The following is a 23,981-nucleotide window of genomic DNA, read 5'->3' as shown; positions in this document are numbered from 1 at the left end:
GGAACTTCCTGCAGATCTCCATGTGTCCTCTTTGCCTTGGTGTTTGACCATTTCTTTGGTTTGCAGAATGGTGCACTTTCAAAGGCTAGGAAGCTCCCTCTTTAGGATGACACCCACTCAGGTTATAGTTCCAGCCCAAGAAAGTGAGGTGGTCACAGGAGGGTCTTCCAGATCCTGTCAGTGACCGGGCAGCTCCAAAAGGGAGCAGCCAACTGGGATGGGCTGGCTTCCCTCCCTCTTTCTTCGCCTTCGCCTTTCCATTAGCCTTGACAGCTCTCTCCTTCCTATCCCATTTGGTTTGGAGTGCTCCCAGGACACAGGAGCAGCTTCCCTGCCTGTCCCTTCCAGGCCTGTCCTCCTACCCCTCCCCCATCCCACCCCAGAGTCTTCCTACTAAGTTCCCCACCACCGCACTTAATCTGGAAAGACAGAGGCACAGGAACACTGAGGCCCGGCTGGTGCAGCCCTATCCACCTTCCTTGCCTCCTCGAGCCCCCCACTTGTCTATACCCACCTGAACCCCTGCGAGCTAGGTGCCCCGTCTGCCATATTCAGGCTTCACATATCGCGGGAGGACAGTGAGGACCACTCACTGACCAGTGCTGCCCCCACTTCCTCTGTGACCCCCGTCCCCTCCAAGCCCATCATGGGGCCCAGGGAAGGGGATGGTTGGAACCATCTTAACAGGCCCCGAAGTCTAACACGTCCCCTCTTTCTCTTTCCTGGTGGGACCCCAGCTGATGAGACGTTCTGTGAGATGGTGAAGTCCAACCGGCTCTGCGAACGGAAGCTGTTCATTCAGTTCTGCTGCCGCACGTGCCTCCTGGCTGGGTAGGAGCGCCCCGGCTGACCGCAGAGGGCGGGGCCCCTCCTGTCCGTCAGTCCATCCGCCTTTTCTCCACACTGTCAGCCCAGGCCTGTTGCAGGGGTGCCCCGCGTCCAACAGCTTTATCTCCCTAGAAGCAAGGTCCTTCTGCAGCATCTCTGAGCACGCGGCCCCCATGGGCGGTGGGCCTCCAGGAGGTGTGCCTCTCCAACTCTGCTTGCTGGCTCCGTTCTTCTGGCAAACCCCAAGCGGGAACAACAGGAATTCTGGGAACCCACAGCTCCAGCTTTGGAGTGGCTTCTGGGACCATAAGTTTACTGAACCTTCAAGACCAAAGCAGAAAGGCAAGATGCTTGGCTTCACCCATCACTCTTCTCCCCGTGCTCCCTGCAGCCTCAGTGACTCTCACCCGCCAGGCCCTGGGCCCGTCTCCCTGTGCAGAGTGCCCAGCCGAGCACGCGCCTACTCCCCCACCTGCCACAAAGCCATCTGGGGACGGTCCGGTCAGACTGTAAATAGAATAGACATGGGGCCGTGAAATACATGACCACTGGGGATGGAGCATCTGTTTCTCCATAGTCAGCTACTTCTGGAACTGCCGCGAATGTCCTATTCCAAATCTGGATGGGAAGACCCTTCCTCTCTCCACCGCACTGTCCTGTAGGCGAGCCGAGTGCCCCTCGACACCATGTCCTGTCGTGTCTCCAGGAGCCTCTTACTCTGAGTGATCACCTCTCCCTGACACAGACCTCCTGAGGACGGTCCCCAGGAGGCATCCCGGGGGCCAGCCACAAGGAGCCCCAGTGACTTACGCAATTCCTCTTACCAAAATGGAAGCCCAGCCCATGAGTCATTAATCTTATCACTGCCCATTTCGTGGAATTGCTTTTTTGAAATACACTTGGCCTCTGCTTGCTGGGAGACTTGTTCTGAAGGCGGTCGCTCCTGTGTCTGTGTGTACTATGAGCCTAATGACACGGTTGGATTTATTTCTGCCAAACCTGTGTAGGCATTTTATAAGCTACATGTTCTAATTTTTACCGATGTTAATTATTTTGACAAATATTTCATATATTTTCATTGAAATGCAGATCTGCTTGATCAATTCCCTTTAATATGGGAGTGACATTTGCCTTAAATTTTTTCGAGCTCGTTCTCCATTTGGTCCTGCTCCCCTCTTGGACTGTAATGCATTTGCCTTGTCCCCTAGGAGCTGGGGGAACCCAGCTGTTGTTTATTGAATCCACAACTTCAAAAGAGAAACCACAACGCAAATACAGTGTTAACCCTAAGTTAATAAAAGAGTTAACATCCCATGACCACGAAGTCCATATTTCTTTCCAAGGCACAAGAATGAAACGTGGGGGTTGACTGATTTGTGAAATGGCTTTATTTATGGTCTGGGACCTCTTTGATGTTACTAAGCAGAAGGTCTTCCAGCTTTAGGGAATGTTCAGGTAATGAAGTCATGGGGGAAATCCCAGAGTTCCAGGCTCAGGGTGTCCTTTGGTAACTGATGTTCTTCGGGCCACAGAACCCTGGCTGGGTTCTAGGGGCTGGATTTAGCGATGCCCACCGCCTGTCAAGGGGGCGGCCTCCACAGCCTGGACCACATGCTTCTTCACCTATAGCTGCCAAGTGGGACTTAATTAGGTCACAGCTTGTCTTTTGCATAGTGACCGAAATCCCTGTACCCACGGGTTTTGTGCTACATGGGATTTTTACCATGGCCTCCCTTTGAGCTCAGAAGCTTGTACTTGCTGGGAATCCCACAAATTTTTGGTGTCTATTTACAAATAGACAAATACACCATAAAGGGTGTATTTATGGCTACCCATAAAGGGAATACACCAACTAGAACTGACTTACGGAAAAACAAAAGTGGGTGAGGGGCCCTGTTTTAGGGATCCAGGGTTGGGAGACACCTGGGTGGCTCAGTTGGTTAAGCGTCTGCTCAGGTCATAATCCCAGCATCCTGGGATTGAGTCCCACATAGGGCTCCCTGCTCAGCGGGGAGCCTGCTTCTCCCTCTCCCATTCCTCCTGCTTGTGCTCTCTCTATTAAATAATAATTTTTTTAAAAATCCAGGGTTGACTCAGAATTTCAGGAATGGTGCAGCTGGACCTTGGGACCCCTGGAACGCATTAACTGTGACCTGGACTCTCATTGCATTGTAGCCTGTCCTCTTCGCCTCTCCAGCTGATAGGACAAATGACAAGACCACTGACATCTCCCAAGCAAAACTGGTACAAATCAAGTTTTCTAGGCAAGCTTTCTGAATCTGCTTCTTGGCCCTGGTTCTCCTGCTTTGCTTCAATGTTCATCCAGCCCCATCTGCTGTGGCCACAGGAACAGCTGATCTAGCAGGACATGGCTGCAGGGAGCTCTCCAGCCGGAGGAGGGGAACACGGTGTAGCTCTCAGAAGGCGGGGGTAGGCCACAGAACCCAACAGCTGCCCACCATGAGCATGAATCAACCGGAGCTGTCAATGCAAAGCAATGCAGTAATGAGCAAGTGTGCTCTGGAGACAGTAACCAGGACTAGGGCAGAACATTGGTAAGGGTTCAGCTTCCCCTATGAGACAGGCATTGAATCAAAACCAGCAATTGCTAAGTACTTCTGGTGCAAGGTACTATTTTAGCCCCCTGGAGCTTTTTCCCCCCGCTGAGAGTCAAACATGTTTGGGACCAAATCAGGAATAAATTCCTTTTATTCCTAAGGGACACTAAGTAGGAGAAGCCAACCAGGCAGCCTCAGAGCTCATGTCCCCTCATAGTAGTGGCTGGGCCAGCCGGTCCTGGGGCTGCTGAGGGTAGTGGCAAGCTGAGAAGCTGTTCACAAAGTCCTCAGGACAAAACACCACCTTGTTAAAAAGGACCGACCACAGAAAATTCCTGTTCACACATGGCCCAACTTTAAGGATACTTGGACTCAGCAGGGGCGGGACATATTAGTGAATTTTGTTTTATGTGATAAAGTCATAGATCATCTCCTCTAAATCTGTTGTTTCTTGGACTGAGGCTCATAGAGGTAAAGTGACTTGCTTTGGGCCACACACTGGCGAGGTGCTTCCCTTCCTGTCTCTAGGGAGGGAGGCTGGCTCTTTGTAGGAGGGGGAATTAATTTCACAGTTGGCCAAATCCAGCCATGATGCATTTGTTTTAATCTGGCTTTATTTCCAGGAGATGATAGTTTTCTGACCTTGTCCCCAAATTCTTTGGCACCTCACAGTGGTCCCCATGGGCTCATCTCCATCCTTCCCAGGCCACTGCGGACATGATACTTTATAACTCTTGAAAGGGTTGGGGCAAGCTGCACTTTTTACAGAAGATATACCTATAATGGAAAAGGGAGGAATTGAACTTTAAAGAACCAGGACAACATGGTGTAAATGGGGCCAGCCGTAGAGTGCACTTGAATTTGGAGAGACTGCCCTCCACTGCATTTGAATCGCCATAACATGGCTGAAGAGGGCTGTATGTTTCAATGTTTAAGGTATAATGGGGCCCCTGGGAGCAGGTGAGGGGTGGAGGTCCAGATTCGAGGATGGAAAGGGAAAGAGGTGGAGAAGTGAAGCAGAAAGACATTTTAATGAAAACAAACAGGGATAATGGAAACCAAGGCCATTCTCCAGCATCTTAACGTCCTGCCCATTATGCTGGGAGGCATCTGGGTTCTGGCTACTGTGGGAAAGGAGTTTGTATCCTACCCCAGTCTTCTTGCTGCTTTCTTTCCTTGAACCCAGGCCTTATCCTTCCTGGCTGGTTGCCCAAGGCCAAGCTCTGTGGTTTGTCTGTGCACAGAACAGCACCCCTAGGTGATACAGCACTGAGTACCTACCAGAACCCAGGGTCTTGAGGCTCAGTTTCCAGCACCCAAATTTCCCCCTCCCCTTACCCCCACAATGTATCAGCCACACTAGGAATGATCAGATACCTCTTAGGCTCCCTTTTGAGCAAGAGGAACCAAAGTGCTCAGAGCAGAGACCATGCTGTTGCCAAAAACAGTGGTTCTCAACCTGTTGGTGATTTCTGTCTCCTAGGGGGTATTTGTCAATGTCTGGAGACATTTGTGGTTGTTACGGGAGGTATGTACTGACATCTTGTGAGTAGAAGCCAAGGACACTGTTAAACATCCTGCAGTGCACAGGACAGCCTCACAATAAAGAATTATCTAGCCCCAGAAATGTCAACAGTACTCAGGTTGAGAAACCCTACCTAAAAGAAATGAAATTTAAAAAAGGTAATCTCAACTTCATAGGGATGTTGTACAATGAATAAAACCACCTATAGTTTGATTTTTGTCTCTGTTCATGTCCTGAAGCAAGGGAAATCCATGCAATTTCCCTTTTTCGGAGTAAAGAAATTCCTCTTAATCCAGAAAAGGAAGGGCCAAGTAAAATTAGCTCTCCAGTCTAAGGACTCCACCTGGCGGTCCTCTTTGGAATTAAGTGTTCTGGATTATTATTATTATTTTTTTTTTTTTTTAAGATTTTACCTATTTATTTTGACAGAGAGATCACAAGTAGGCAGAGAGGCAGGCAGAGAGAGAGAGGGAAGCAGGCTCCCTGTCGAGCAGAGAGCCTGATGCGGGACTCGATCCCAGGACCCTGAGATCATGACCTGAGCCGAAGGCAGCGGCCTAAACCACTGAGCCACCCAGGCGCCCCTGTTCTGGATTATTTTGATTTCACTTTTTTATTTTATTTTGAGACAATCTCAAAGTAAAATTATAGAAAAGCTGCAAATAGAGTACAGAGAAATGTTTTTCTGAAAAATTTGAGAGTAAATTATTGATACGATACCCTATTACCTCCCAAAGTCTTTTCCTATCAACAAGGCCTTTCTACACAGCCACCAGGATCTGGAAGTTCATACTGATGTATTATTACCATCTAATCCTCTGACTGGATTCAAGTTTTGTGAATTGTCCCCATAATGCCCTTAGCAAAAGGATCCTCTTTAGGTCACTCTTTGCATTTAGTCATTATGTCTTTTCAATCTCCTTCAATCTAGAACAATTCATCAGTTCTCTGACTTTCATGCCCTTGAACCTTTTAAAGGCTACAGGCCCATTATCTGTAGGCTATCCCTCAGTTTGTATTTATCTGAGGTTTCCTCCCACTTCCATTCAGGTCATGCATCTTGGACAGGAATCTCTCAGAGTGATGCTGTGTCCTTCTAATCGCTTTCTAGTAAGAGAATCATGATTCTGATTTGTTCCATTATTGGTGATATTAACACTGATCACTTGATTAGGGTTTTCCCCACCCCCACCTACTAAAGGATGTCTGCTTTTAGCCTTGTCCACATCATGCTGAAGATCCCAGCCAGTGAAACAAGGCAAAAAATAAAGTACTAGTATAAGAATTGGAAAGAAAGAGGGGTGCCTGGGTGGCTCAGTGGGTTAAAGCCTCTGTCTTCAGCTGAGGTCCTGGGATCGAGCCCCACATCGGGCTCTCTGCTCAGTGGGGAGCCTGCTTCCCCACTCTCTCTCTACCTGCCTCTCTGCCTACTTGTGATCTCTCTCTCTGTCAAATAAATAAAATCTTTAAAAAAAAAAGAATTGGAAAGAAAGAAATCAAACTCATTATTCTCAAATAGCACAGTTATGTACATAGAAAACTCACGTTATGAACTATTAGAATTAATAAGTGAATTTAGCAAGACTGCTGGATACAATGCTAGTATTAATTATATTTCAACTAGAAATTGTTGAAATTGTATTTCAACTATATTTCAGTGTAGCAGAAACTAATAATTAGGACATGGGATTTTTTTTTTTTTTTTAGCTTTTGATGCTTCTTTAGATTTTTAAAAAAGACTTTATTTATTTATTTGACAGACAGAGATCACAAGTAGGGAGAGAGGCAGGCAGAGAGAGAAGAAGGGAAGCAGGCTCCCTGCTTAGCAGAGATCCCAGTGCGGGGCTTGATCCCAGGACCCAGGGATCATGACCTGCGCTGAAGGCAGAGGCTTAACCCGCTGAGCCACCCAGGTGCCCCTCAAACTGGAAATTACCCAAATGTTCATCAACAGCAGAATGGATAAACTGGAATATTCACATAACGAGATACTATATAACAAGGATTGTAGGTTAACTACATCTACACACAAATACAATGTTAAGTAAGAGACACATAAGGTATAATTTTATTTGCATAAATATAAAAGTAAGCAAAACTAACCTATATAAGATGTTACCACTGGGGCAAGCATGTGACTAAAAGGACGAGAAGGGAGCGTCTAGATCTGGATGCCAGTTATTTGGGTGTGCTTGGGTTGCGTTCTGTTGTGAGTATATCATAATTCAATAAAAAGTTCAAAAAGAATCAATTCCAGGGGGACTGTAGAGCTACGTGTGAAAGGAAAAACAATTAAGCTGCCAGTAGACAACAACAACAAAATTTGGGGGCACAACCCTCTAACCAGAAAGGAAAAGATGAATTGAATTATATAAAAATTAGAAACTTCTAGTCATCAAACAATACCACTGAGAGTGGAAAGGCTAATAAGCAGAAAAACTTTTCGTCCCAGACCTACATGACCACAGTGAAATCCACACCCCCGAACAAAAGAGGACAAAAAGTCAATGGGTAGGGCTTCCTGAGCTTAATTCTTCCTCTGATGACTCCTCTCATATCAGACCATTTAAAAAGCTTGTTCCCATTGCAAAATGAGTAAGGAGGCCCCTCTCGTAGCCCTTTGATTTGAATTGCAGCCCAGATTATAACTTGGTGATTTGGGGAAGAGGATGTTATCCTAAACAGAACAAAATGGCTTACAATTTGTTTTGCAGCATTGGTGACTTCTATGAGGACAGTATTTCTGATCTCTGTGAATTCTTTTGTATTTAAGCAGTTTAGAAAAAAAAAAATGCAAAGGCAAGCCACAGAGTGTGCTCACATCCAGAATATATAAAGCAATCCCATAAGTCAATAAGGAAAAGACACACAATCCAGTAGGGGAAAAAAAAAAAAAAAAAAGAAACGGACCAGAAACATAAATGAGCACTTTGCAAAAGATATCCAAATAGACAACATACAAGAGAAGATACCCAACCTCATTACTTATTAGAAAAAAAGCTAATCAAAACAATAGTAAAATAACACTACACAGTTACCAGAATTCCCACGATTTTTTTTATATTTTTATCATCATCATCGTTTGGAAGCACAAGTGCATGCACATGCGCGTGAGAGAGCGCATGTGCACATAGAGGAGCAGAGGAAGAGAGATAATCCCAAGCAGGCTCCATGTGGAGCCCAAAGAGGATCTAGATCCCTCTACCTGGAGATCATGACCTGATCTGAGTCCCATGCTTGACTGACTGATCCGCCCAGGCTCCCTGGAATCACCACAATTATAGTGACATACTAATGAGGCTTAAGTTGGAAGCATGAAAACCCTTACACACAGCTGGAGTATGTATATTATTTCAGCCTCTTGGCCTGTTAGGCATTACCTATTACCATACCGTATGTCCCAGAAGTTCTATTTCTGGAGAAGCTCAAGCATGTGTGCATTGGATCCATGTACAAGAAAATGCATAGCAGCATTGTTCAGAATAGCCCCAAAGGGAAACAACCCTAATGTCCATCAACAGCAGAATGGCTAAGTTATGGTAGAAGATATACACTGGAATTCTACACAGCAGGGAAAGGAAACAAACCCTTGCTGCACGCGACCTGGACGGATTCCAGTCGTAATACAAAGCCCAAGAAATCAGGCAGGAAAGCACATTGCATGATTCTATTTGTATCAAAACCAAGCAAAAGTTGGGGAGCCTGGGTGTCTCGGTGGGTTAAGGGTCTGCCTTCCACTGGGGTCATGATTCCAGGGTCCTGGGATTCAGTCCATGTTGGGCTTCCTATTCAGGGGGAGTTGGCTTCTCCCTTTCCCTCTACCCCCCAATACTCCCCCCCCCCAACCCTTGTGCTTTCTCTCTTTCAAATAAACAAGTAAAATCTTTTTTTTTTTTCTTTCCAAGGCAAAACTAATCTATGATGTTTGATTTCTGGTTGCCTTGGGAAGGGAAGCTTTCAGAAAACTGTTCATTTTCTGGACCGGGAGGCAGCAACGCAGGTGTTCTCACCCTGTAGCTATTCGTCACGTTGCAAATTCCTGGTTTGTACGCTTTTCTGTATACCACGCTTCCATTAAATATTTAAATGTCTGGAGATCACAGGCCTAACAGAAAACTGCACAGCGCGCGAAGCTGGGTCCGAGGCGGTAGGACGATCGCAACGAAGTAGCCCTCCGATTGACCTTGCCCTGGTTCTCGCTTAGTAGCCTGGGGGTCCAAAGCACCCGCCTGGAATGGGAACCTGAAGTCCTGGGCCCTGCACTGGATCCCACGGATGCCCGCCCCTCCTGGGTGGAGTGAGGACAGACACAGCGTCTCCTCCCACCTCAAGGTTCATCGATGCGTGGAGAAAGTTCCACTCGGGTGCCTTCATATTTTGCTTAACTTGCGGACACAAACACCTAGAATCAGGGGCCCTCCTCCACAAACGCTCCAAGGAAGAACCCAGAACCCGAGACAAGCTCGGCTACCGCCTGAACCTCCGAAGAGAACGAGGTCGGGGGCGTGACTCTTCGATTGCTTCGGTCTGTGTCGAGCTGCGCGCGCACGCGCCGCGTGCGATTGATGTTGCCTGTCGGCGGGGCGCGAGGGACGCCGGGAAGTCTGGCGGGCGGGAGGCGGCGGGAAGACCCGGCGAGCCGTGGTACCGGCAGCGGGAGGTGGCAGGATGGTGAAACTGACGGCAGAGTTGATCGAGCAGGCGGCTCAGTACACCAACGCCGTGCGGGACCGCGAGCTGGACCTCCGGGGTGAGTCTAGGGGAGTGGGCGGGCCTCCGCGCGCAGCCGGGTGGGAGCGCGCCGCCGCGTGCGCGGAGGGCCGGCACTCGGCCAGGAGGCCTGCATTGTGGGCGCCAAGCCGGGCGGGGGGCTGAGTCTTGCGGGTGCTGCCCCAAAACCATCCCTAGGCCCTTCTGAGGTTTCACTTACCCCGCTCCTACTCAAAAGGCCCGCCGATTGATAGCTCGCTTCCTGTGCGCATCCGTGGGCCTCAACTAGGCCTTGTTTGGGGCATTCTGCAGTCTGCACTGTTTGAGAGCTGGAGCAGTATAGATAGTTGTGGTCCTAGTGCTGAGCGGCTCGTTGATTCTCAGTAAATACGTTGAACACTGTTATTGTGGGAGTATAGATAGGATACATGTTAATTACCTCAAATTTGCGAGGGAGGATATGAAGTCTGAGAACAAAAGCGCGTGTTTCCGCAAGATTTCTTTCTTACTAGCTTCAGTTGCCTTGTATGTCCCTTTTATCAAAACATTTTAGGAGCACCTGGGTGTTTCGGTTAAGCGCCTGCCTTCCGCTTAGGTCGTGATCCCGGGGTGCAGGGATTGAGCCCCAAATTGGTCTCCCTTCGCAGCGGGAAGTCTGCTGCTTCCTCTCTGCGTGCCGCTCTCCCTGCTTGCGCTCGCTCTCTCTCTCAAATAAATAAAATCTTTTAGAGAGGCTTACACTACGAGTGCCCCATGTAGGGTGGTGGAAGCTCTGAACTGTTCAAATTCATGTCATTTGAACCTTAGAAACACTTGTTAAGAAATTGGGAGTGCAGCTGTCTAATCAGTATTTCAAGGAAGTGACTTTTTAGGAAGGGTATGCAGAGCAATTTCTCTGGGAGCAAGACAATACAATTTGGGCCTGAGATTTGGCTCCACAGGGACAACACTGGCTGAGGTGCGGCACTACTTCGGGCTCTGATTTCAGTTTGGATTTCTTGCTGACAAAACCCAGTGCTTTTATTTGGTTGAAATTAAGTTTAGAGAAAAGTTCTATTCAGACGTAACTGACCACTTTTGCTCTTGGCGCAGATTGATCTTTGTCGTATCTCTAAGTTTGAAGTGTCGCAAGTGCATCGAGTGTTGAGGATACTTGTTTTGGTGTAGTACTTACTTTGATGTAACCTTGCAGCTCTGAATTATGTACTTTAACCATGGCCTGTGTTCATGTCTTTCTTCTGCCAGCACCTAGCACAGTAGTTAGGTCCATTTTAACAAATCCATGAGTATTGAATTGTTCATAGGGTGGTTTATTATTTTGTATAAACCGTTGACCTTGATCTCTGCATTGGAGCTAGGGGAGGTGTAGAGTAAGGGGGAACTGTCATGATATCAGGAGGATATCCTGGTAAGTGCTACTATGAATGTGGCCTGTGGGAATGCAAAAGAGGTTAAGAACTGTTGTCCACATTGTATAAACAAGACTTGGACACTGTCAATAAGCAGCTTACAGTGTAAATTCTTATGCCATTTAACTATTTCTGGGGCTTTGGTTAGAACAGTGTGAGGCACCTTGTAAGTACTCTTAGGAATGTTAGCTACCAATATTACTATTAATAAGTGTTCTCATTACAATAGCCCTTGTCCTTGTTGTCATGACTGTCTTCATGTCCACTCCCTAGACTGTAGGCTTCGTGGCAGCTAGGACATGTGACTCTCGTTTCTCATTTTATGTACCGATTATTTGCATAGCGTCTGGCACAGTGTATGTGCTATGTAAACACTTTGTGAATAAATGGAAGCTTTGAGTCAAATTACCATGAAGTAGTACATTACGGTTTTAATGTACCTTTAAATCATATTAATACTTGTGTATTTTTTTTCCCTTCCATTTTACAGGGTATAAAATTCCTGTCATTGAAAATCTAGGTGCTACCTTAGACCAGTTTGATGCTATTGACTTTTCTGACAATGAAATCAGGAAACTGGATGGTTTTCCTTTGTTAAGAAGACTGAAAACATTATTAGTAAACAACAATAGAATATGGTAAGTGACTGTTAGTGGAAAGTGATTTTTTTCTGCTAGAGTGAATGTCACAGTGTTCCCTGAAGAAGCCATAGAACTTAACTGCCAGTTGAGTCTACATATATCTTAAAATGAGAAACAAGCTGCACTTTTCCCATGTAGGTCCAGAGATTAACCTGGTACTGGTCTCGTCTTATTTGCATCTGTTCAGAAATACTTATATATTCATGATAATAGATATTTAAATTACAAGCATGCTAGTTTGTACATATTTTAGCTTCTGGAATAATAATTGTAATTATCAGAGGGATAATATTAAAAATCTATGTGAAGTTCAACAATTATTTATATATACACATATATATGTATATTCGCAGATTTACTTATTTATTTTAGAGAGTGTGAGCTCGTGCCTCCACATGAGAGCAGGGGAGGGGCAAAGAGAGCGGGTAAAACTCCTCAAGCAGACTCCCCACTGAGTGTGAAGCCCCATGCAGGGCTCTGTCCCAGGACCCTGAGACCATGACCTGAGCCAAACTCAGGAATCAGACGCATAACTGACCAAGCCCACCCAGGCATCCCCAACACTTATATTTTGACTAAGTGTCTCTACCTCACATTCTCTGCCATTTGTTTTTCTTTACAACTGATTTTTAGAATATTACTTAACTGAAATTGAGGGTGTTCTTTAACCCACTTCCATCACGTCTGAGTAAATTTTATCAAAAAAAGTTATTGAAGGTCTATAGGCAATGTCTTTAAGGAGTACTAGGTGGTGGCTTGCTTTTTAATTCTTTTTATTTTATTTTTTTAAATATACTTACTTATTTTAGAGAACACACGTTTACTCAGATGCAAGTGTGGGGAGGGCCGAGAAAGAGAGAATTGTAAGCAGACTCCTCGCTGTGCATGGAGCCTGGCTCAGGGCTCTACCCCAGGACGCTGAGATCACAGCTTGACCCAAAATCAGAAGTCAGATGCTCAGCTGACTGAGCACCCTGGTGACTTCCTTTTTTAAAATAAGCCTATTTCTCATGAGTTAACCAGTCCCTTATGGTGTAGTTGTTTGTCATGTACCTGAACTGTGAATGCAGAATCACTTGTATTTCTGGGCTACCTGCATGAAAGTCACGAAGTTAGCTAAGTAGCTTGTTCTACGCAGGAGTTTCTTCTTCTCTCAGTTTTCACTAGACAAAATGGTAATGGAAAAAACCCCAGGCAATCCTCTGGAAGCATGGGTTCTAAAATCATCCAACTTCTGCCACTAACTAACCCTGTGACCCTCTGCCAGTTAGGTTTCCCTCTCCCAATTAGGGAGTTGGAAGAAAGATCTCTGAAGTTCTTTTACCTTTGGAGTCTCAGATCTTCTGTATAAGGACTTAGATAAAATTGTTAGCTTACCGAGGTGCCTGGGTGGCTCAGTGGGTTAAAGCCTCTGCCTTTGGCTCAGGTCATGATCTCAGGGTCCTGGGATCGAGCCCCACGTAGGGCTCTCTGCTCCGCGGGGAGCCTGCTTCCTCCTCTCTCTCTGCCTGCCTCTCTGCCTAGTTGTGATTTCTTTCTGTCAAATAAATAAAATATTTAAAAAAAAAAAATTGTTAGCTTACCTACTTTTTCACTTTTACAAAGAGTCTTTTTTTTTCTTGCTTCACTTTAGCCGTATAGGTGAGGGACTTGATCAGGCTCTACCCTGTCTGACAGAACTCATTCTCACCAACAATAGTCTTGTGGAACTGGTAAGTCAGATGGGGTTGGGGGGAATGTATTTGAGGGGAGGAGTTAAAGGTGCTGCATGCCTCTCATGGACAATTTAGAAAATCCAGAGAATTATCTCCTCATCCTTTGTGTTTTTCATAATTCAAGATCTGGGCCTCTTGGGGCAGCTAGGTGGCTGAGCGGTTTAAGCCTCTGCCTTCGGCTCAAGTCATGATCCCAGGGTCCTGGGATCGAGCCCTACATCAGGCTCTCTGCTCAGCGGGGAGCCTGCTTCTCCCTCTCTATCTGTCTGCCTCTCTGCCTTCTTCTGCCTACTTTGTGATTTCTCTCTCTGTCAAATAAATAAATAAATAATCTTAAAAAAAAAAAGATCTGGGCCTCTTTTGGTTAAATAGCCTTTTCCACTCTGTAGCTCATCTTTTGACAGTCTTAGGGTGTCTTGGTAGAAAAGTTCCTAATTTAAGTGTAGTCCAATTTATCAGTCTTTTGTTGTTGTTGCTAGTACTTTTGATGGTCTGTCAGGCTTCCACTACAGAAGGAGTTGTTTTCAGTAAACGTAAGTTATTTTCTACAATTGCGGTGTCTGATAGTGTAGCCACTAGGCACAAGCAGCTACTCTGAATTTCGATGTCCTAAGAACTGTAAAATACATAACAGGTTTCGAAGACTTAGTACCCCAAAGAATGTAAGCTATCAGTTTTTTTTATATTGATTTTGAAATGATAATATTTTGGATAATTGGCTAAATAATATACTACTAAAATAAGTTATACTTGTTTTTTTCTTTTAATTGGCCACTAGAAAACATTCAGTTACATATGAAGCATGTTAAATTTTGTTGGACAGTTTCTTTCTAGAAACTGTTTTTTTACTCTTCACGTTGAGAGCAGTGATCCACTTGGAATTGGTCTTCCTGTGAGCTAAGGGGCAAGTTGTATTTTCTCTGTTTGGGTGTAATTATGGTAACCTATTTCTTCTAACGTTTCTGCTCTGTATGTGTAATTTTTAAGAAAATTAAAACCTAAATTTTAATTTTGAACCGAAATTTCAGAATTTTGTTTTGAAACCTAAATTTTTCACTTAAACATTGGATGGCTAAGTCTGTATTATATAACTTGATTTTGTGTTGTTTTGACCTTGCCTCCCTTCCCTGTTTCCATGATTGTTTCTTTCCTGGTGGACTGGGTCCAGAGCTTCCTTCAGGTTTTCAAAGAAAGGAGTACTTGACTCCAGAAGTAAGAAAGCACTGGTCTGAGGCCATGTCTTTTCTAAAATATATGAGGTATTCTACCCAAAATGCACATTCATAGGAAATCTGTGGCATGATAGAGGGTGGGTTTTTTTTTTGTTTTCTTTTTTTAAGATTTTATTTATTTGAGAGAGAGAGCGAGAAGAGAGCACTTGAAGTGGGGAAAAAGAGAAGCAGTCTCCCTAATGAGCAGGGAGCCAGACATGGGATTCAAACCCAGGACCTGAGTCATGGCCTGACTCAGGATCATGGCCTGAGTCATCCAGGTGCCCAGAGCTGTTTGTATTTTTGTGTATGTTGTAATTATATTTAAAATTGTTTGTAAAGATGAAGGCTGAGTTTGTGCTATCAGTTACTGAAGTAGGTGTGTAAAAAAATCTCACATGAGGAGCACCTGGGTGGCTCAGTCATTAAGCGGCTGCCTTCGGCTCAGGGCATGATCCTGAGGTCTTGGGATCAAGCCCCGCGTCGCCGCTGCCGTCATCCGGCTTCCTGTTCAGTGGGGAACCTGCTTCTCCGTCTCCTACTCCTCCTGCCTGTGTTCCCTCTCTCACTGTGTCTCTGTCAAATAAATAAGTAAAAATCTTAAAAACAAAACAAAACAAAACAAATCTCGCATGGTAGTGGATTAAATAGTCTCCCTAGAGTTCTGTTCATTTTAGTTTTATATATTTTGAAATTCTCTTAGTTGATATACACAAATTTTAAATTGTTAATACCTTCCTGGTGAACTAACCTTTTTATTACTGCCTCGTGGCCCTCTTTATCTCATAGTGCTGTTTTACCTTGTCTATTTTATCTGCTCTGATAGGCCAAAACAAGCTTTCTTTTAGTTAGTATTTGTATGATAATTTTTTCCATCCAAAATTTATTCCAGCTCTCCTGTACCTTATATTTTAGATTAAAACAGCATATGATAAGATCGTTTTGTTAAATACAATGTGAAGTCTTTCTTTTAAATGAAGTATTTGGTCTGTTTACATTTAACGTAATTACTGGTGTATTTGAATTTGTCTTTCTTCTGGGGGTTGTTACTGATCCACCCATTCTGCATTTCTTTTGCTCTCATTTACTGTGTTCATTCTCTCTCTCTCTCTCTCATTCTTCTTTTCCTATTAACAGTGTAGGAATTACTTACTCCTCTTCATAGTATTCTGGGAATTTAAAAATACATACTAAAGCTTCCATTTAACCATTACCTTTAGTTTCTTAAACAATAGTGGCCTTAAACATTTCATACCTCCCAACATACTATTTATTCTCTTTAAGAAACCAATCAAGACATCATCATTGTTTTACACAGTTTGTGTGTGTCTATGTGTGAGTGTAACAAAAGTTGCCATTCATTGTTCCTTTTTTTTTTTTTTTTGCGGTTTATTGAAGTATGAGTGATAAAAATCGTATAGTATTTAAGGTATACAATGTGATTTTTGATAGATGTATACATCCTGAAGTGATTACTGTTACCAAACTAACGTATCTGTCACATCACATCCTTACTTCTTTGTATGGTGAGAATACTTGAGATCTGTTCTCAGCAGATTTAAGATATACGGTAGTACATTACTATTAACTATAGTCACCATGTTGTGTATGTTAGATCTCCAGAACTTAACTCATAATAACTGGAAGTTTGTACTCTTTGATCAGCAGCGCATTTCCCTCCCCCCTCCCCCACTCCAGCCTCTGGTAACCACCATTGTACTCTGTATTGCTGTGAGTTGGTCTTTTTTTTTTTTTTGTCTTTGTCCCTTTTTAGGTCATCCTGTGTATTTCTTTGAGTGGTGATATGCCACTAGGTGCTCTAGAGCTCCCTCTGATGGTTGTTTGTGAAGCGTTTAAAAATGGCCACTGCTTTTCTGCACCTCCTGGCTCTTTCCCTTCTTGCTTTTATCTGTACTCTTTTCTCCTTGTCCCTCTTGCCCCTGTCCTGCTCAGTCGCAGTCTGGTCCTAGCAGTTTCTCCTCATTGTAGGGCTTTGTCCTGGATACCATTGATATCCTTTGGTATATATAACCATTGATATACTGGTGGTTAGTATTAAGAATGAGGGCCCAAGTTGCCTAGCCCCTTCCAACTTTATCCCAGGCTTGCTGCCCTCCTTATTGGCTGGCATGTGCAGATCTACTGATGGCTGCCGTCGGACTGACTGACCGCTGGTTGTGTCGGAGTACCCTGGTTTGTCAGATGCCTCCCTGCTTTCCTTCTGCTGCTCCCTGTGCAAATGCTAGCCCCGTGCAAGAGGTCTTGGCAGCTCTCGGTGTTTTGTCCCTAGCTGCTCCTGTTTTAGGGTTCTTGCCAGAATTCCTTTTCATCTCTGTTAGTTGTAGCTATTGACCGTAGGCTTTTGCTTTTGCTCTCCTTGCTGTACTGTATTTTATGGGGTAATGTGGGAAGATTCAAAAACTAACCTACCGTTGTCCCATAATTGGATCTTTTTTTTTTTTTTAACTATACTCCTTGTCCTTGAATAATTATCCAAAGCAATATGAGGAAGGTTTGAATAAAGTTGCCTGCCCCCAATGATGACATGATGCCCGTGTCACCAGGCGCGTACAGGTACTAGGGGGAAAAGCCCCCTCACCCCAGGTTCCAGTTTGAGGTTCCCTGTGTGACTAACTTCCTCTGAAGTCACATAAACTCTGACATGTCTTTCTTTTCTAAATCACTGGTTTAAATTCTAGACCTGTGGAGGTTACTACAGGAAATAAAAATTATTTTTTTTGTCCCTTCTGCTGTTGAGACAGAAACTTATGGCTTCAGATCGTAAGTTTAAGAAGTTCAAGTCTACTTTCCAGTTTGGTCAGTAGTAATTTCTTACACATTGGTGCTGTGCTAGTGTTGTGCTAGGCACAATGGCAGTAAAAAAATAAAAGATAAGAGGAGCCCTTGCTACTAAAGTGATCCATTTCAAAGTCTCAAAATAACCTTTGGTTTTTGTGTTCTTAACATGTGGCTATTTCTTTTACAGGGTGATTTGGACCCTTTGGCATCTCTCAAATCACTGACTTACCTAAGGTATGGAAATGATTTGTGGTGGTGACAGTGAAGTCCTTTATAGTAACACATTACTGGCCTTGATCTTAAAGCAGTTAGTAAGAAGGACCTTTTAAAAACAAGAAGTGAGGGTACCTGGGTGGCTCAGAGGGTTAAACCCCTGCCTCCTGCTCAGATTGTGATCTCAGGGTCCTGGGATCGAGCCCCCCCCATCGGGCTTTCTGCTCAGCAGGGAGCCTGCTTCCCCCTCTCTCTCTGTTTGCCCCTCTGCCGACTTGTGATTTCTCTGTCAAATAAATAAGTAAAATCTTAAAAAAGAAAAAGAAAGCGAAAATACTTCGTTTAGGTCCAATGCTCTATTAAAATGTCCCTGATGCTAACTTAATCACACTGAAATGTGAAAAAATGTGAACTTTTCCTTAGTTTATGTACTCATTTGAGTCTATTAAAATGGACCTCTTGAGTGCTGGGCTATGAACAAAATTGGCATTATGCTATTCCTTTTCTTGTAGTATTCTAAGAAATCCTGTAACAAATAAGAAGCATTACAGACTGTATGTAATTTATAAAGTTCCGCAAGTCAGAGTACTGGATTTCCAGAAGGTGAAACTAAAAGTAAGTATTGTTCTGTTGGTTGTAAATCATTGTAGATTCATGTGTTTTCTTTTATACTTTTGTTACGGATTTTTGCATTTGCCTAATGAGTTTTACTATTGGTTTGTGATAAAAACGTGGGAAAGAAAATGTTAATCATTCATTTTTCATAGCAGAGTTTATAGCAGGACTTGGGTTAACACGGTCTCGTGTGGACGCGTTCAGGGGCAGCATGGTCTCAGACCCCCTGTGAGCACCGTTGGCGGCAGACTCTTGTCTAGATACATTCCCTTCTGGGGAGCTTAATATAAGCCATTTTTCAGCAGCTTTAATTTTTAGAGTGATTCTCCCCTTACTAGGAATGTTTTTTAGTTTTTGGGCTTTTTTTTTTTTTTTAAACTGTCTTAGTTCCTCCAGAGCCTCTCCTTGAAACTAGGAGGGGGAACTTTCTTCAGGGAGCCTCAGCAGAGAAGGCAAGGCCATTTGTCTCCTTTTAATTTGAAGTTGACTTTTTGGTATTTTTACCAGCCCAGAGTATTTCAGGAGAATTTTCTTCCGTGTTTTCTGAGGAATGCATCTAAATGCATGTGGTATTCCTATTTCCATTAACTCTGTGTGTGGTGTTGCTGTAGGAGCGTCAGGAAGCAGAGAAAATGTTCAAGGGCAAACGGGGTGCACAACTTGCAAAGGATATTGCCAGGAGAAGCAAAACGTAAGATACGGATATCCAACTTCACTCTACTTCACCTTCAGAAACACTATCTGTCTGGCTTTTTGCCTCCTACAGAATTAAACAAAACACCTGTGCCTAATACAGTATTGAATTTATGTGATGATAGCCCGTGACCGTCAGTGGTCCACACATCATATGAGATTTCTACCAGGTTAGCAAATCCTTCTGCGTGTTCAGTCTTAATGCAACATTGTATACTTCCTGCTTTTCCATAGAGGAAAATGAGAGCTGGGTGGTGTTTCTGAAGGAGAGAGTTTCTTGTATCAGTTTGTTAACAAAGATAAGATACTACACTGGTTGAATTACTTTCAAAAGCTTTTTTGAAAGTAAAAGAGAAGCAACTTCCATTGGTCGGATTTAACAGTTGCGTTCTTCCCTCCCCCTCCCAAGTTTCAACCCAGGTGCTGGTTTGCCAACTGACAAGAAGAAAGGTGGGCCATCTCCAGGAGATGTAGAAGCAATCAAGGTAATAAGTTGTTAGGACTCCTGGACTGGAGAGAGTTGCCATGGCTTTAGGACATGAAATTTGTAATAGACCAAGTTCTAAACATTGTAGTCTCCTCCTGCTTAGATTCCTGCTGTATTTCACGTAAGGAAGGAACTAGCGTAAAATTACTTGACTTTGACTTGAATTACTTACATGATCAAGTCAAAGCAGAGGCAGCTCTAGTTCTTCTCATTTTCCCAGGATTTTTTTTTTTAAGCAGTTACTTAGTATGCTGTCTCAGTATTTATCTTGGTTTTTATTTTCAAAGATTTGCTGCCTGAAAGATCTGTGTGATGATCAGTGGGAAAGCCCAATTTCATAATACTGCTTCCTAAATTATCCAGTAACATAGTTCCAATTAAGTGCTTTATTTAATTCACTAAAATTTTAGGAATGTGCGGTGATTATTTGCTGTCTTGAAAGTGAGTCCACATCTGTTTACCAGTTTGGGGAATTTATGATTGGGTTTTGGGTTGATTTCAATGTGACAATAAAATTCTTGCCCCAACACAACTATTTAATTTCCAACTCACAAGAGTTGCCATGTACGTCTATAGAATTTTCTGTGTGTTTGATCCTCAGATGCAATTAATGGTCCATCTCCGTTGTTTTCTGTCCTCCAGAACGCTATAGCGAATGCGTCTACCCTGGCTGAAGTGGAGCGGCTAAAGGGCTTGCTGCAGTCCGGGCAGATACCTGGCAGGGAACGCAGATCAGGTCAGGATACAGTGGTCTGTCTGCAGACTTCCCAGTGAATGTTGTGTTTGAAGTGATTCCAGAACGGTTCAGATGCCATGACCCAAGAACATTAGCATCTAATATATGCAAAATCCCTTTATATGCTCTTTGAGGATAAGTTATTTGATGTAGAATATTCTGGCATAGTACTCTGAGGGTTTTTGATGTAAAAGTTGAAGCATATGTTATTTCCTAGCCATGCAGTGAAACCAAACACTAGAGGGAACCACTGGACTTTCACCCGTGGCGGGGGGTGGGGGGGTGGGGGGGTGGGGGGGGATGATAGATACCTTAGTAGTTGGTTGGAAACACAAGCCTCAGAGCCAAACAGCATGAAGCTCAGATCTTATCCTCACCAGCTCTGTTTTTAGGTGAATTTCTTCATCCTCACTTAATCTCAAGTCTGTTTCCTCATCTTTAAATTTGAGATAATACAGAGTACCAACTTCAGAAGTTTTTTGGGAGGATAAGTAAGAGAGTTCGTAGGTATCACTCAGCATAAAATCTGACATGAGCATATATTTTGGTAAGTGTTGGCTGTTCTAATATTTGAACAGCTGTATGTATTTGTACGCCAGCTGTATGTTAGGCACCGAAGGTGTTAAGAAAGAACTATTCAAAACAATACGTATTACAAGTTTTGATATGAATGTAACTTCTACCTAGACTGGCAGCTCAGGGAAAGTTCCCTTGGGCAAATCATGTTTGAACGGAAGCTAAAAATGAGTAAGACTTTAATTAGACCGGCAGTTCTCACTGTGTAGCCCTTGAGCCCGTGGGCATCTGTGAGGTCAAAACTTTGTATAATAACACTAAGGTGTTACTTGCTTTTTCCACCGTTATTAACATTTGCACTGATGGTGCAGGAGTAATGGCAGTTAGGACTGCTGGGGCCTTGGCACAGGTCAAGGCCATGGCCTAAAGTCCTCATTCTAAACTGCTATGCACTCTTAGTAGAATATATACCAGTTTCACTTCAGAATGTCCTTCATGAAGCAAAGAGATGAATGTTATTAAATATCATCTTTTAAGTGCACGTCTTCTGATATCCTGGGTGACGGGAGGGGGTATGCACGAACCCATGCCTAAGTTGGATGGTTGTCTCCATGCACTCGAGCAGTTGTTTTCGTTGAGAGGCAAGCATCTTCTCGAATATGAAGTGAACTTGTCACTTCAAGGAAAACGAGGTAGATCTGTGGATTTTCAAGTAAGAGAGTATGAAAAGTTCACTGAAGAGGTTTCAGACTCCACATTGCAAACTAACCCTTAAGAAACTATCGCTTTTGTCAAGTTCTAGAATAGCACCAAACAGGAAAACCCACAACTGTCTAAATACACAGTTAGACTGTTAGAATGCACTTTCCATCCTGGCTGCATGTCTGTGTGAGGCTGATTTTTTTTCATCTCCTTCAGTGAAAACGACGTGTGACAGCAGGTGGACTGATGAAGCCAGTACCAGGGTCCAGCTGATAGCTCTTCATCAGACATGACAGAGAGAGGCAAAAGTAGAAAATAATGCCAAGCTTCTCACTAAATATTTTTCTTTTGGGAATTTTTTTTTATATATATATTTAAAAACATAAACATTAACATGTAATGAAGACTTTTTTTTTTTTTTTAAAGATTTATTTATTCATGAGAGACAGGCAGAGGGAGAAGCATCTCTCTGCTGAGCAAGGGAGCCCGATATGGGACTTGATCCCAGGATCCTGGGATTGTGACCTGACCTAAAGGCAGATGCTCTAATGAAGACATTTTTTAATGAATTACAATTTTTTAAAATACTTGATCTTAAATTCTAATACAGTGTTGATGAATCTAATATGGTATTTATAAAGGTACATAAACAAAAGCTCTTTGGGTCTTATTAAGTGTGAATTGCTGCAGTAAACAAAGGGAGAGTGACATTCTAGGGGCAGAGAGGGGGAGCTACACAGACAAAGCACCTGTGGCAAACAGGAGCCTTGCCCAGTTAAAATGAAAGAGGCCAATGGGAGTGAAGTTCAAGGCACAAGGAGAATGTGGTGAAGTGAAGCCAACAGAGAAAGCATGCCATAGGCCACACAGCCCTGTAGACAGTGATGGTTGCGGTCTTAAGTCTGAGAGCATTAGAAGTCTGTTAAAGGTTTTCAAGGCTCAGTGGTGACAGGTAGGGGAACAGGCAGTTCACAGTGGCTTATTGTGACTGTGTTATGACAGAATTACTGAGCTGATTTATTTCCCCCAGAATGTGTTTTATTTGGGCCTTTCAATCTTGGGATTTTCACTATGATCTGGAGGTTCACTGGGAGGAGGAGAGATATAGGGTACTCCGTAGATTTCAGTGGGCCTAGACTTCTGAATACACTAAAACTTGACTGACATTCTTGTCTTGGCAGTTTTATATCTAACAATCTGAAGTTGGGGCTAACTGTAGAAGCAGTAACCTTAAACAAGAGTCATTTTCCTAAAACACTGATAGCGTTAAACATTTCCTCTTTCAGAATACAGTGACCCAAATATCTGCTGTAAATTGATGAAGAGATGTAAAACTTTGGGTTGTTGCCATACTTTGTCTAACTTAGAGATGGTAGAGTCACTGAGTATTCCCGTTAACGGGCATGTAGTAGTATCCAGATGTTTTTTGAGGATTCCCATTTTCTTAGCCTATGGTCGTGGTTAAGAACGAAACACAAAGTATAAGCTTTTTATTGTCACAAAAAATGAATTATCAGCTCAACCAAAATGGGTTATTAGAATGTCAGACAATGAGTTTGACCTTTATAATTTGTAACCCTTTCCCTAGGAATTGACCATCCCTTCCCATACCTCCAAAGACAGGTAGTCTCTGGACGCTAAGCTCCTTGAGGGCAGGTGCTGTGGTTGCAAGGTTTTTGTACCTAATCCAGGAACTAGCATGGAGTACCATCACAGAATGGCCACTCGCACTGGGAGTGAGCATGTGTTCTGAAATCAATATAACACATGGCTTTGGGTTCTTCTTCAGGCCCCACTGATGATGGAGAAGAGGAGATGGAAGAAGACACAGTCACAAATGGGTCCTGAGCAATGTGGCCTGAGTATCTGCAGGATGTATAATACATCTTGGGACAAGTCCTGCTTGTTGAACTTGGAATAATAGCTTTGTTTGGGTCAGCAAAGTGGAGTTCATAAGCATTGTTGAAATGCTTAAGACTGCTGCTGGTAATTTTGTAATATTATTAATTTTGAAATCTAAATGCCAGTTTTCTACAAATAGTAAAAACACAGCGACATTCACTGTGCTGCCAAGTTGCCTGTCTTGGTGGGGGGGGGGGGGTGCAGTGCGGTGAGGTATATGGACGTGTGGATGTTGGAAATGCCGGAGGGCGGTGTTTCTGGGTACGCTTCCCAAGCCTCTATAAAATGTTTAGATTTTTAAATTCTTAATAAAACTCAAGATTATCTGTGTGCTGCCAGTGGTTATTAATAAGACCGATCTCTGGTGCATTTCTTGCCCACACAAAGGATAATAACAACTTCATTAAACACAGCTGGGCTTTAATTACTGATTTGAAAAATTGTGGGGGAATGCAACTTCTTGTTGGAATCCAAGCAGAGGGGCCACACATTCCAGTGTTTGGGACATGGTTGGGGGGGACAGGGGGAGTCTTGACCCCGTGAGCAGGCTACAGCAGTTTACTCACAGCTTCTAGATGCTTTGTTCCATTTTCACACCCTGATGTGGCCAGTTCAGGCTAATCGTAAAAACAAGGTGGTGGAGGCGAGTGCCTTCACCATCCGTCTTTCCATCTGCGGGTGTTAGTTTGGGTGAGAAATGTGAGAAACACTCTTGTCAGTA

General features: G+C 43.7%; 2 protein-coding genes across 3 annotated transcripts in view; both read left to right on the top strand.

Annotated features, from left to right (window-relative positions):
• PCSK6 (proprotein convertase subtilisin/kexin type 6) overlaps positions 1–2,145 on the top strand; it is a 181,846-nt gene extending 179,701 nt beyond the window's left edge. For both annotated transcript variants that reach the window (XM_046008470.1, XM_046008469.1), the window contains one exon: positions 738–2,145. In XM_046008470.1, coding sequence (XP_045864426.1) covers positions 738–835 — 98 coding nt within the window. In that variant the 3' untranslated portion in view covers positions 836–2,145. The remainder of the gene's footprint in view (positions 1–737) is intronic.
• Positions 2,146–9,504: 7,359 nt separating this feature from the next.
• On the top strand, positions 9,505–23,586 carry SNRPA1 (small nuclear ribonucleoprotein polypeptide A'). Its single transcript, XM_046008731.1, has 9 exons — positions 9,505–9,661; positions 11,521–11,668; positions 13,305–13,383; positions 17,584–17,630; positions 18,122–18,224; positions 18,836–18,915; positions 19,327–19,402; positions 20,047–20,140; positions 23,148–23,586. The coding sequence occupies exons 1-9, from the start codon at positions 9,580–9,582 to the stop codon at positions 23,204–23,206; spliced, it is 768 nt and encodes a 255-aa protein (XP_045864687.1). The 5' UTR covers positions 9,505–9,579; the 3' UTR covers positions 23,207–23,586.
• Positions 23,587–23,981: the final 395 nt, after the last annotated feature.

The sequence above is a fragment of the Meles meles genome, chromosome 6 (assembly GCF_922984935.1).
Source record: "Meles meles chromosome 6, mMelMel3.1 paternal haplotype, whole genome shotgun sequence".
Taxonomy (NCBI): Eukaryota; Metazoa; Chordata; class Mammalia; order Carnivora; family Mustelidae; genus Meles; species Meles meles.
The sequence above is the reverse complement of the archived record's forward strand: the minus strand, read 5'-3'. Positions and strand labels throughout refer to the sequence as shown.

What these genes read in the sequence shown, in the direction of transcription:
- SNRPA1 (XM_046008731.1), top strand. Translation starts at nt 9,580, where the DNA reads ATGGTGAAACTGACGGCAGAGTTGATCGAGCAGGCGGCTCAGTACACC. An exon ending in CCGCGAGCTGGACCTCCGGG is followed by an intron (nt 9,662 to 11,520) that starts GTGAGTCTAGGG and finishes TCCATTTTACAG; the next exon opens with GGTATAAAATTCCTGTCATT. An exon ending in ATTGCCAGGAGAAGCAAAAC is followed by an intron (nt 18,916 to 19,326) that starts GTAAGATACGGA and finishes CCCCCTCCCAAG; the next exon opens with TTTCAACCCAGGTGCTGGTT.